The 12,407-nt window shown below is 40.7% G+C and overlaps 2 protein-coding genes across 4 annotated transcripts in view; one reads left to right on the forward strand and one right to left on the reverse strand.

Annotated features, from left to right (window-relative positions):
- Positions 1-12,407, forward strand: part of LOC134867715 (inactive dipeptidyl peptidase 10-like) — a 679,335-nt gene that overhangs the window by 344,470 nt on the left and 322,458 nt on the right. The window lies entirely within an intron of this gene.
- The window catches only part of LOC134867426 (inactive dipeptidyl peptidase 10-like), a 237,865-nt gene that overhangs the window by 16,661 nt on the left and 208,797 nt on the right, over positions 1-12,407 (reverse strand). For both annotated transcript variants that reach the window (XM_063887980.1, XM_063887979.1), the window contains exons 9-15: positions 11,406-11,560; positions 7,387-7,484; positions 3,141-3,264; positions 3,019-3,057; positions 1,186-1,293; positions 727-818; positions 592-639 (exon numbers count right to left, since the gene is read on the reverse strand). In XM_063887980.1, coding sequence (XP_063744050.1) covers positions 592-639; positions 727-818; positions 1,186-1,293; positions 3,019-3,057; positions 3,141-3,264; positions 7,387-7,484; positions 11,406-11,560 — 664 coding nt within the window. The remainder of the gene's footprint in view (positions 1-591; positions 640-726; positions 819-1,185; positions 1,294-3,018; positions 3,058-3,140; positions 3,265-7,386; positions 7,485-11,405; positions 11,561-12,407) is intronic.

Genomic DNA, 12,407 nt, shown 5'->3' on the forward strand with positions numbered 1-12,407 from the left:
GAAAATGTGTTTTATTTATTGTTTTATTAAAGCATACAGGAAACTACTACTTCCACCAATTCCAGTCTGCCTTTACACTGTTGTCTATCCAAAAACTCAACCGCCCAACCAGAGAGACATCCTGTGTCTGTGGTCCTCAGATGTATACATGAAACAAACAGAAACAACATATTGACATCATATTCTCCACACACTGTAGTTTTCTAATGGTTGAGAGTTGGCTGTTGCTGATTGGATTATATCAAATCGTAAAATCCTCCTCTTCCTCATTGGTTTGATGGCATATTTAGAGAACTGTTTATCTCTATGGACAAACTCCTAATAACGTAACAGGAGTTGATAGAAATGCATATTAGTTTGCATTTTCTTTCGCAGATTTACCAAAGAGGTTCTTAAAATGTGTGCTTCTATCAAATGGAAACTTCTCTACAAAGCTAACTCACTTGTAAGGGCAAAATAAATAGTTAAAACTCTATAATGACACAAAATGTTTCAGCAATCATTGAGAGTGGGGTTGATCCAAATAAATGAATTCCCTAAAATGTCAAAATGTTTGTCGATAACAACCTCTAATGTATGTGGATATATTACCTGTACAGTTGTTGTTGGGTTGAGCCTCCCTCTGAACTCAGAAAGTATCTGAAATACATAAATGTAACCTTTTATTTCCAAGTTTATATTGGATTATGCATAGATATATCAGATTGTATTTTAAGAATAACTTACACTGAGTGTGTGCTCTCATCATAGGCCAGAATGTGAGACACCTCCCAGCTTCCTGAGGTCAGGTGGCGCAGGTTGACCTCTGGACCTTCAGACTGAGGAGCAGCACAGCAAGTTAACATCACCTCACATGCCCTACATGCTCTGAAGGGAATGCACTATTGCTGAAGTTTTCTTTCAGCTCTTACTTTCAATCTCAAACTCTGGTTCAACTTATTATCTCTGTAGAAATGAAATGATCTGCAGAACCCACAGCCTCCAGTGCCTCTACTGTCCAATACTCTCGATCAGTTATTCATTGTGTTCTTAATCCTCTGGTGTTTCAGTAAATGTAGTAAGAATATCATTTAAAATAGAATCATATGAACAGTATAATACTTATGAGTCCTTTGGAAAACACGAGAGGACTAAAAGAAGAAATACACATGTAGCAGATTCATTAAAAGTGTCTAGTAGCTTTACTTGGTTAGAGATCATGGTGATGTGGTTGAATGTCCCGCGGCCACCTTGTTTTAACGGTAAAGTGATGAAGAATGTTGTAAAATCCATGGAAAATACTGGCTCTTCATTCTGGGAAAAAGATGACAGACACTGCCATTAATAGCTGTTGCCTTGTAGAACAACAAGCTCCTGGAACAGGGGACCAAAAACAGTTGCATGTTAAATGAGGCACGTTTTCATGTCCTAAGTTAAAAAAAACTACAGACTGCTGTCTAACTTTTGTAGTTTGCCCTGAGAAGACATATTATGCACATTTTCATATCAGTGCTCTGACATGTCTCCATGGTTTAATGTTCAAAAAGCTCTTTATTTTTCTCATACTGCCTGTGCGGCAGACTATTTACATGCCCAAATACATATAGAAAAAAAAGAAAGTACTTTTGGCTGCAATTTCAGATTCAAAACAGTTTCCCTTTGAACATTAATATTGTCCTCAACCATGTGCTTCTCAATTTTTCCTAAATTTTGTGTCGTTCTAAATGTAAGAATAAATTCCCTTTCCACACTAAATTTGAAAATGATCGAAGGGATGTAAGCTACCTACAGTGGCAACATGTTGCATTCCCATTACCAGAGGTAAACAGCTCTGCCCTGTGTCCTGCTGAGAGAGACACTTCCCTCAGTGCCGCAAAGCACCGCTAACTGCTGCAGAGCGCTGATCAGATCATTTCAACTTGATCTTGATTGCCAGCGACTTTTCGACGCACAACTAATTCAGGGGCGCAGGCTAGCAGGGTAGGTAACCATAGAAACAAACGAAACTGCCTTCATTGCAAGACCTTGCGCCCAACCTCGCAGTGAGCTAAGAGAAAATCATGTATGATGTGATGTTAGATTATTTTCAACCTGAGGAGTTTTCAGTCTGACAACACGTGTTTCATTGATATGTTTATTAGAAGCAGTATATAGTTTGAGTTTGGCGTCTAGGCTCGGCCTCATCACAGCACATATTTACATATAACATTTAGTGATGATTAGACAACTAACCCCCTGAGCCTACAGGTGGAAGCTGGGGTGGTGGTAGGGCAGGCGAGCAGCAGCGACGTGAACGCAGCAGCAGCAGCAACATTAGCGAGGCAGAGGCAGGCAGATCTGACAGCTTAAATAGAGCGCCAGATTTAGGAGACTATGTGTCAGGGTTGGGGAAACAGGACCCAAGTGCAGTAAATCCAGGGGAAGCAGGTAAGGGTCAAAAACTAAAAGCGAGCTGTTGCCGACAACACGAATCAAGGGGAACACAGGACATGAAGGGCGACAGGAACAGGCAGGTATCATGGACAAGATCAGGGAAGAAATGACGACGACTGAACAACAGACAAAAGGGAAACAGGGACTAAATACACATGAGTAATCACAAGACAAGAGACAGCTGGAAGGGGGAGGAGAAACACAGGGGCAACAGGTGAACACAATGACACAATCAGGCACAGGAGGGAAGCGCAGACAGGAAGTGAAGCTTAACATGACAGAAGAGGGGAAAACATTTCAACATAAAACACACCACACAAAGATATGACTGATACGAAACACGGATCATGACACTATGTTTGGTTGGTTGCGAGACTGGCGAGGGGCGTTATGTGCGAATGTATCATTGGTGCTCGAGTTGACTGCCTGAACTAACGCGCAGGCTTTGCCCCATTTAAACATAACTTGTATTACTGGATCCAGATACACATTTAACGCTGACCAACGTGTCACAGCGCATGATGAGGATGGATGCCTTAGACAGTTTATTCATAGACTAATGAAAAGGTTTATCAAAGATAATGGAGTCCCTCTGAACACACCCACCTGACGATCGAGCCACTTCTCTGAAGTCATCACGTGTTTCTGGGTTGGAGAGATCAAGTCAGTACAACTTCTATAATTCATTGTGGAAGATTCAACAATCATCCCAAATAAAATCTTCTGACCTTGGTGCAGTGAGCTGTTGTGACATCACACAGTGACAGGATGGACATGTTCTGAGCCCGGTTCACCCAGCGCACACTCAGTCTGTCCGGCCTCAGCCACTTCACCATGGTGATGTAGTACTCACTAGGGAAATCACATAGATATACCAATCAGTGAGCACAAACTTAAAGGTCCCCTATTATGAAAATGCACTTTTTGATGTCTTTTATACATACAATATGTGTCCCCGGTGTGTAAGTAGACTCACAAAGTGTCAGAAAATACAACCCTCTCTCTTTTCCTCCTTACCCACATCTCTAAAAACGGGGGTACAAACGAGCTGATCCAGATTTGCTGCAGATTTGACGTTATATCAGAAATGTGGGCTGGCTTTACATTGAACTCCTGGCAACGTCCCACCCAAGTCCCTATCGTCCCCCATATACAGTTGGCAGCTGAATCCCCTCCCCAGCTGTGTGTGTGTGTGTGTGTGTGTGTGTGTGTGTGTGTGTGTGTGTGTGTGTGTGTGTGTGTGTGTTCAGCAGGAGGGATTTAAGAGTTGTTGTATAATACATATAATGTCACTGTTCTAGCTGTAAACACTGAGAAAGAACAAGCTATGTGCTGTATCAGAAACAATGCGCCACGTGTTTTGGAAGTAATATGGTCTGTGTTTACATTAGCAAGCATCGTTAGCACTCAGAGCTAACGCTGTACTGGAGAGACTGTGTGTAATATAAAGGTCCTGTCCTTGTGGTAAACCGAGAGAGAGAAACGTTTGAGCTCCATACTGTTTCAGAGATAATGCTGGATGTGGTTTGGAACATAATATGGCGTTTAATCACGGCAGCGTTTAGCTGAGTTTCTCCCGGTACAAAACTCTCTTCAGAGGAGAGATCATGACGCTCCAAAGGGGCGTGGCCAGCAGCAGCTCTAAAGGGGCGTGGCCAGCAGCAGCTCCAAAGGGGCGTGGCCAGCAGCAGCTAGTTCATTTAAAGCTACAGTCACAGAATCAGCACTTCAGGAACAGGGCTGAGATAGAGGGGGATGAGGCATGCTACAATGGGGGATCTGTTTGGTATATTGAGCAAAACACTTCACAGTAGGGCTGCACGATTCTGGAAAAAATGTGAATCACGATTCTCTGCACAATTTTTTTTAAACAAATTTAAATGTTTATTACACTCATTAACTTTGACAAAAGAAAAGACCATTGAATTGGCTATTCAAGTTCCATACCAAAAATAGTGCAATTTCTTTAAAGAACATACAGCACATGACTCTGAATAAGGTCGAAGCAAAGTTGAGGCAACCTGATTACTCTCTCTATGAAGTTCACCTAGAACAGACATTCAAACACATTCCAGTAGCCAGAACATTGTAATGAAAACACAGAGAGGACAAAGTTAACCACAGGCCAGGCCCACTGACTTAGTCTAAAATTAACCATAACCTGACAGAAGAAAAGACCATTAAATCGGCCATTCAAGTAAAGTACCAAAAACCTTGTGATTTCTTAACATGAAGCACAAGGCCCTGAATATGGGCCTGAACATGGCCTTGCATAATTGACTCAAAAGTTCTTTGCCAAGAACACAAGTTTGTCAATATTTTGAGGCTTCAGTGATGAACGGTGACAAGTCACATTGCCCTCCCCTGTACTGAACAGCCGCTCAGAAGGTGAGCTTGTGGCGGGAATGCCCAGGTTTTCCTGACTCCTCATTGCCTTTTGCTGCTTTAAAGAAACTTCCAAGGGTCTTTCGGCCCTTCTTCATGGGGGGTGCCAGTGGAGCAGTTGAGGGGGCACTTTGCTGTGAAAGAGTGAAGAACATTAATATATGTGTACATATGTAATATCACAACACTAAAGTAAATAATTACAGTTGTATAACCAATTTAACATGATCTTACCACAGCTGGAGTTATGCCAGTCATCTCATCCATCAGTCTTGCTCTAACTGTGGCTTTGTTCTCCTCTCTGATGTAATTCATTTTGAATCTAGGATAGAGCGTTGTGGCTATATTGAGTAGATCCTGAGTTTTCGGGTCTCTGTACTTCTCCTGCAGGTATCTCAGGATGTTTGACTTTAGTGATTTGGTGAAATCTGTTTCATCTTCTTGCACAGCCAAAACAGAGGTTTCAAAAAGACGGAGAACAGGTTTCACGGAGGAGATGCTCACGTGTTGTTCTCCAGAGAGGGCATCTGTGAAGTCGGCCAGTGGAGTGAGGGTATTGCTGATTGCTTCAAGGACTTCAATATCTTGCCATGTGGGAATAAGATGTCTCACCTTTCAATCAGGGGAGAGGACATGCGAAATAGCTGGAAGCTGCTCAAGTATCCTCCGGACCATCGCTTGCCTTGACCCCCATCTTGTTGAGGACTCCGTTTTAAGTTTATGCACAGGCAGTTTGAGTTCCTTTTGGGCCTCAGCAAGGTCTCTCCTCCGCTTCCAGCTGTGACTGAAGGAGCCCACAATCGTTTAGCAAAGATCTGCAGCACGGTCAACTCGTGAATCTTTCATGGCATTCTCTAAAAGGGAAAGAAATACATTTAGTCAATACATAATCAATGATTATTATTATTATCATTATTATTATTATTATTATTATTATTATCGTTAGTAGTAGTAGGCCTACAGTAGGTTAGGTGTAGTAGTAGTAGGTTGTCTAGTCATTAATGTAGCCTATAACCTAAGGGTCATGTTGCAGTTTTAAAATAGGCTATATAGGCAACATGGTAGAATGACTTAAAAATGCTCACCAATTGCCAGATGTAGTCTGTGGCCAAAACATTGCAGCCTGGTCCAATTGTTGATGGAAACTGCTTTCACTATGTTTGGTCCATTGTCTGTTGTTATGCACGCCATTTTCTCCTCTTCCAAACTCAAAGATGCAAGAGCCTCCTTTAATCCCTAGGCTAGAGCCTCGTCCGTGTGATCTTCAGGGTAAAAAGCTGTCTGCAGGCACCTGCTTTTCATGGTAAAATCAGTCGCTATAAAATGGACAGTCAGACTCATATATGGTTCCATGATACGACTGGACCATAAATCAGATGTTGCTGAAAAATAATCCACTTCCCGCAATTCTGCCTCGACAATTGCCCGCTGATCGTTGTACATGGCAGGAAGTGCAACCTTTGAAAAATAGTTGCGGGAAGGCATCGAGTAGCGTTTGTCCAAAATGTTGATTATTTTCCTAAATATTCCGTGTTTATAGGGGCCATATCTTTAGCAGGTGGTAAGAGATTGCCACTGTTATCTCCTTATGCCTACTGGAGTTTGGTGGATATGGTATTGCGTTGTGTATGGTTGCCGTTATAGACGTCTGTTTTTTGGGTGACAGGCATTTTCAGGGTTCTTGCTTTGTACGGCTTCATCATACTGAACTTTGTGGTGACGTTTAAGGTGATTGTAAAGATTTGTCGTGTTGCCTTGCTTTGCTGCTACGAGGGCAAAACACACTTTGCAATGTACTTCCGACTGATTATCGTCGCCTTGCTTAAATCCAAAATACTTCCACACCACCGAATGCAAACCTTTTTTAGGAACAAGTTTGGTTGGGGCTGTTGCCCAATTCTCCCCTCTACCATCTGGGTTTTCATCACTCATTTTGTACTTTTCTCACTCACAGACTTTTCGCTCGGTCTCGCACTCATTCTCCGCTGTCTATTGAAAAACTCTCCTACTGCCAGGCTGCTGCTACACTAAATCACGTGATGTACTGGTCGATTTGCGATAGGTTGAGGGAGAAAGCAACTACACTGGCGCTAGATGGCGCTTCAGAAACTCAGAGGGAACTAGGAGGGTTTATTTGTGGTGCAGCTCGTGAGAAACAAAAGAATCGTCTTTGTCATTCAGAAATGAGATCGCATGCAGGTGTGAATCGAGATCACAGTTTTTTAACGATTTATCGTGCAGCCCTACTTCACAGACAAGTTTTGTAGATATGCCCTATAATATATTGCTCAAATATAGCATAATAAGAGACCTTTAATACTACTAAGGTCCATCCTTCCTGCAGCAGGCCCCTGGTAGACCCTAACACACATATAACAAGAAAGACTTTAACACCCCTGTTGTGAAGTACTACTTATGTGCAATATATACAGTATATATACCGTATATTTCTACATTCCTCTTAATTTATATGAAGCTTTCTTTGACTCTATACTTGCTGTAACAATGTACATTTCCCCTATGGGGAACAAATAAAGGTAATCTGACTGTGATTCTGAATAAGCACGTTTATAATGTGTGTAATCATACCTCTTTTCAAAGCTGTCAGGAGGTCTCAGCTCAGTTGTCAGGGAGCTGCCATCCAGAGTGACCACATACAGTCTGACAGTGGGGTTGATTTGTCCCATCTGCAGAGAGAACAATACAGACGTGCAATTACATTCAAAGTCCTAATCACAATGGATACAATACCCATGATGCACTGCATGCACTGTAGCGATAACAATAAGCACTGAGCAACACTTCTCTATTCTACACGCTGTTGTCTATTTTTATATGCAGCATCTGATGGCTGAATGGGCTTCAACAGAGAATATAATGAGAATATGAAACAGAGAACAAACTGAGCTGTTGTTTAGTGCGCAGGCCCTGGGGCAAGTCAGTTGTTTTCCTTCGCTTAAGCCCCCCTCCAAAATAGAGCTCATTACTCTACATGACAGGGTAAATCTCAGAAATACAGCATAAACTGTCGCACAATGACAGTATGTATTCCAAACCCTGCTTACTTATTTTTATTGCTTATTGTTACTGTCTTCTTCAATCCTTTCCAAATTTTGGAGATGTAATAACTTCTTAGAATAGCTCCATTTTGTTCTGCTGCATTCCATTTTCTCTGACAAGTAAACACATCTGAAACCGCTTAAACTGAGAGGAGGATGAACGTCTGTCCTCCCCCTGCATTCCAACACTTTACACTAGCATTTATACAGTTCATGTTACCATTGAAAGACTGTGTGTGGATGAGCTTTCACATGAATATGTTGCCATAATTACATGTTTAGTAAATAGTAATTTTGGAACTTCATATTTTGTTAATCTTTGTTACTAATCAAAGTATTCAAAATTACATTGCAAACTCACTAAGATGACAAACAAATCTTCAAAATGTGGGAAGTTTATTTTTCAATATTCATGTTGTAACCAAGGTTAAAAATCAAAGGATGCCGTATAACTTTGTATATGCTATACAAATCAATTTACCTTTAAACAGAGCAAAATGTAATTCAAATGAATTTGCTATTTTAAAAACATCATACAGAATGTATGTGAGTTAAATGTCAACTTTCAACCCTAATATGATTTAACTGTACAACTAAAGGTACAACAAATACTTGTAAAAAAACAACACAATTAAATATAATCAGGATACTTGCAAGACATGTTTGTTAAATGTATGTATATTTAGTATTATTGTTTTTATTTTTATTTTAAATCGTTGTTTTCTCCAGTTTTGGGTGGGTTGGTGGCCAACTTCAAAGGTTTAATGTTTAATGTAGAATGTGCAGCAGATATCCATGCGCTCCTCAGAATTAATTTAATACCTTTCATTTCCTAATTTATTTATTTTGGTCAAAATGACAGTCTCAATATTTCGGTCCATGACATTTCCATCAGGCTCTGCAGCACTTTGGGATGAATTTGAAGTTGTATGTACAGTACCACCAGGACCTTACCAACACACAAACCAACTGTAAGATGGTGAACATTACATTCATTTGGATACATCTTCAAAAATTGCAAGAATCCTGCAGTTTTTCTGCAGTTTTAGGTGCCAATGTGCTTGTCAATCCGCACAGAGTCACTAACACGATTGACTCTAGACTTTTTTATTTCTTATTCTCAAATGTCAAAATTGGTATGGCTTCAAACATCCCTAATAAGTAGTCATATAGCCCCGTGTGTCACTGAGAATCTGATGTGACTGTAACAGTGATAAGGTATTTCTTTAAGCGCAGACACATGATACACATGAAGAATACTCCCAGGGTTTTACTGTTGCTGTGTATTGAGTCACTCTCAGATACACACACTCATTTTTCCCAAGTGGCTGAAGCAGAAGGATGACTGCATCAGTGTCCTCAAACACTCAAAGCAAGGAGAAGGCAATTTAATCTGTGCTTTATTTATTCCCACACTTTAATAACACTAGCCCCACTCAAGGCTTTACCATTGTACCAAGATATGCACACTGTGGGGGGGATCAAGTGGAGTGCTTCATTAATTAGCAGCTTTCCTACCCCTTCTTAGTCTAGTTGCCGGCAAAGTGAACTCGGAAATGTTGAGTGCCCCACAGTTTTAAGTTAGAAAAAGTATAGTACAGGTTCCCAGCACATAGAAACTGCTGGATGCAAAACTGCTTATGATGGGCAATGTGCCAATTTGCATACGTTGTATGAATAGAAACTAGTGGCTTTATAGCCTAGTCAGACAATTGTAAAAAAAAATTAATCTTTTTCGGAGTGGTTTTGGCAGTTATTGAGTCCATTTCCATAATGTTCAGGATAAAAAACTGCAATATTCATATTCTCGGTGTGCTGATTTTGAAGGCTATGAATAGTGTTGCGACCATGGAAATAAAGGGGGGGAAAGGGAGCACAAAAAGAAGAAAACTATTATCTGTACTGTGGACACTTTTTCTTCAAATAAATGGGCAATCTGTCCAATCCAAATGATCAAGAGTCCCCTTAATCTTCAAAATAGACTCATAATTAATCAAAATCAGCCCACAGAGAGCACATATACTGACATTTTCTACTTCAAACTGCCATCTAAAAAATGTCAGGATTTGGACTCAACATCCTCAATAACCTCCAAAACACTCCAGAATTGTTCAAATCAGCCAAGACATTTTTTCAATCTTCTCAACGAAGGCTATAATGATAATTAATGCTCATTAACTTGTGCTAATTGAGCAAATTGCCTAACATATGCAGGTTAGCATCCTGCAGTTCCTATGTGATGGGGACCTGAACTATAGATTTTGAACATAAAACTTTGGTGTAATCAAACATTTCAATAGGACAAGCTGGCAACTGGACTATTTAGGGGTCTGAAGTGACAAACGATTTGCCCTCCACCACGTGACCCTCATACCACCGGTTCTTCACAACCAATCTACCATCTAACAGGCATTTGACCCGCTTAACGTCTGCATCAAAGGATGGGAGGTGTGTTAACGTGCCTTACAAAAGCATATCACATTCTCATACCTTGCAGTGCCACAGATCCCTAGAGCCAACCGTCTTCAAAGAAATCAAGCCTCTGTAACATGAGTCAGACAGGAAAAGGATTCACTTACCTTAATGCCTACAGCAGAGAGCCTGCAGCCTTACTCATTGAGCTGCTTTGATGCAATGGAGCTGCTGGTTACAGTGGACTCAGGTTGTTAGGGTTGTGCAATATGAAATATATAAAGCATGTTTTAGTGCTGGTGAGTGAACAGTGAGCTGAAATACTCCTGGAACTGCAATCAAGTCAATACCTCAAACCATCAATGTTTGAGCCAGCTAGAATACGTTTCTGGTGTTCAGCTCATCAAAGAGTGTTCATTGGAAAATGTGTGCCAGGACTCTGGAGAGTTTGCAAGGTGAATATTTTAGTGCAGTGGTGAACCGTCAGGGCCTTCAAGGTATTCACAGAAAACCCTGGAACCCTCAGATAAAAAATGAATAAATGAGAATCGTATCTGTGTTGTTGATCTGTAATGTTACGGTGTTACTTTGATTTGTTTGTCTTCATCTGTCCATGCACTACGCCTTTAAGTAGTTTTGTGTTCCGTGTCTAGAGAAGGTCCAGTTATGATAGACATGGTTTGCCACTGCTATAGTGTTATACCCAGAGATCTACTTCTTTCCCAATATACATTTTTCACCCTATTATTCCCCATATGAAATCATTTTTCATCCATTTGACAGAAAATGTTGCTTCTTCATTCATTATTTGTATGATGAACAAACTTCCACAAACAACGTGGGTCAGGGTGGCAATGGTTGGTACAGTACAAAGTAGAAAAATTAATCAATATGTGTTTTCCTGGAACCCAGACATATCCTGGATGTCCACAACATGGTATTAATAGTTGTTAATATCTCATGGTTGGTGGAAAAAAACATTGCTGATTTAAGTCATATCAATGGAGGTGAGAGCCTCTTCCTCTTCAGATTGAGTGCTCTATACTCCAAAAACAGCACCCACATTCTCATTATTGAGTCAAAGTGAATATGTTAATATTTGGTCTGAAACCCCTTTAAAGTACTGTTAAGTTTTACCTTTGGGTATGGGTACTCCACCCCCCTGGGGTAGAGCGAGCCTGTGAAGCGGGGCAGCAGCATGTTAGGAACCAGGGAGTCGTTGATGGTGAGGTAGGCCAGTCTGGAGCTGTCAGGAGACCACCAGTGAGCCGCCTGAGAGAGCAGCACCTCCTCTGCAGAACCGAGAGAACACAAACCGGACCATCAGAGCAGGAAAAGGCGTGGCTGCTGCTTAAAAAATTAAATTCTCAATTCTGTTTATGTTCCTATTGTTATGATCGTGTGCTGATTTGTCAACATGTAAATCAACAGCTGGTCAAATAACCAACAAAGTGGCTGAGTAGTCATTCCTGCTCTCATCCTAGGTAATGCTCAATATGTATAATAATAACTGGAAACATAACACAGACTTCAACTAACACAAATCAACCATTGTATAATGTAGTTTTCAATGCTCAACAAAAAGAGCTGATGGTATTAATTAAGGTAATGTAACATTTTAACACTAACTTGTACATTTAGATTAACATGAACGATGTAATTGTGGTCGGCTTTAAACTCAAACTCCCTTCTTGAGTATCAAGTTGCCAGCAGGACACTTTAACTGCCATCACTAATGTTAAGGTTTAGAAATATCATTTCCATTGGAAATAAAAAACAGGGTGTGAACATTGATCTTTTGTATCCTAGTAACAACCCCCCCCCCCCAAGCCTGTGAGGTTTACAGCAGTAACAATAATGACATATTACGTCTGTTTTGCTCCTGACGGATGACAGCCACAATAAATACAGCCAGCAGAGATTCCTGTCAAGTCAATATAAATCCAGTTCCTACTCGAAGCTTGTCATTGTTCACATAAAAGCGCATAGAGGCTCAAAGACTTTATTTTCCTTTGCTACAGTATAGACAATCTAGACTAATCTTTATACACACCAGACATTTCTATAGCAGCAATGCTTTTTCAATCAAAAGGAATGCTGCTGTTCTACATGCATCTCAACATGATCCGCTGTGTTCTC

Source organism: Eleginops maclovinus, chromosome 7, assembly GCF_036324505.1.
Source record: "Eleginops maclovinus isolate JMC-PN-2008 ecotype Puerto Natales chromosome 7, JC_Emac_rtc_rv5, whole genome shotgun sequence".
In the NCBI taxonomy this organism is placed as follows: Eukaryota; Metazoa; Chordata; class Actinopteri; order Perciformes; family Eleginopidae; genus Eleginops; species Eleginops maclovinus.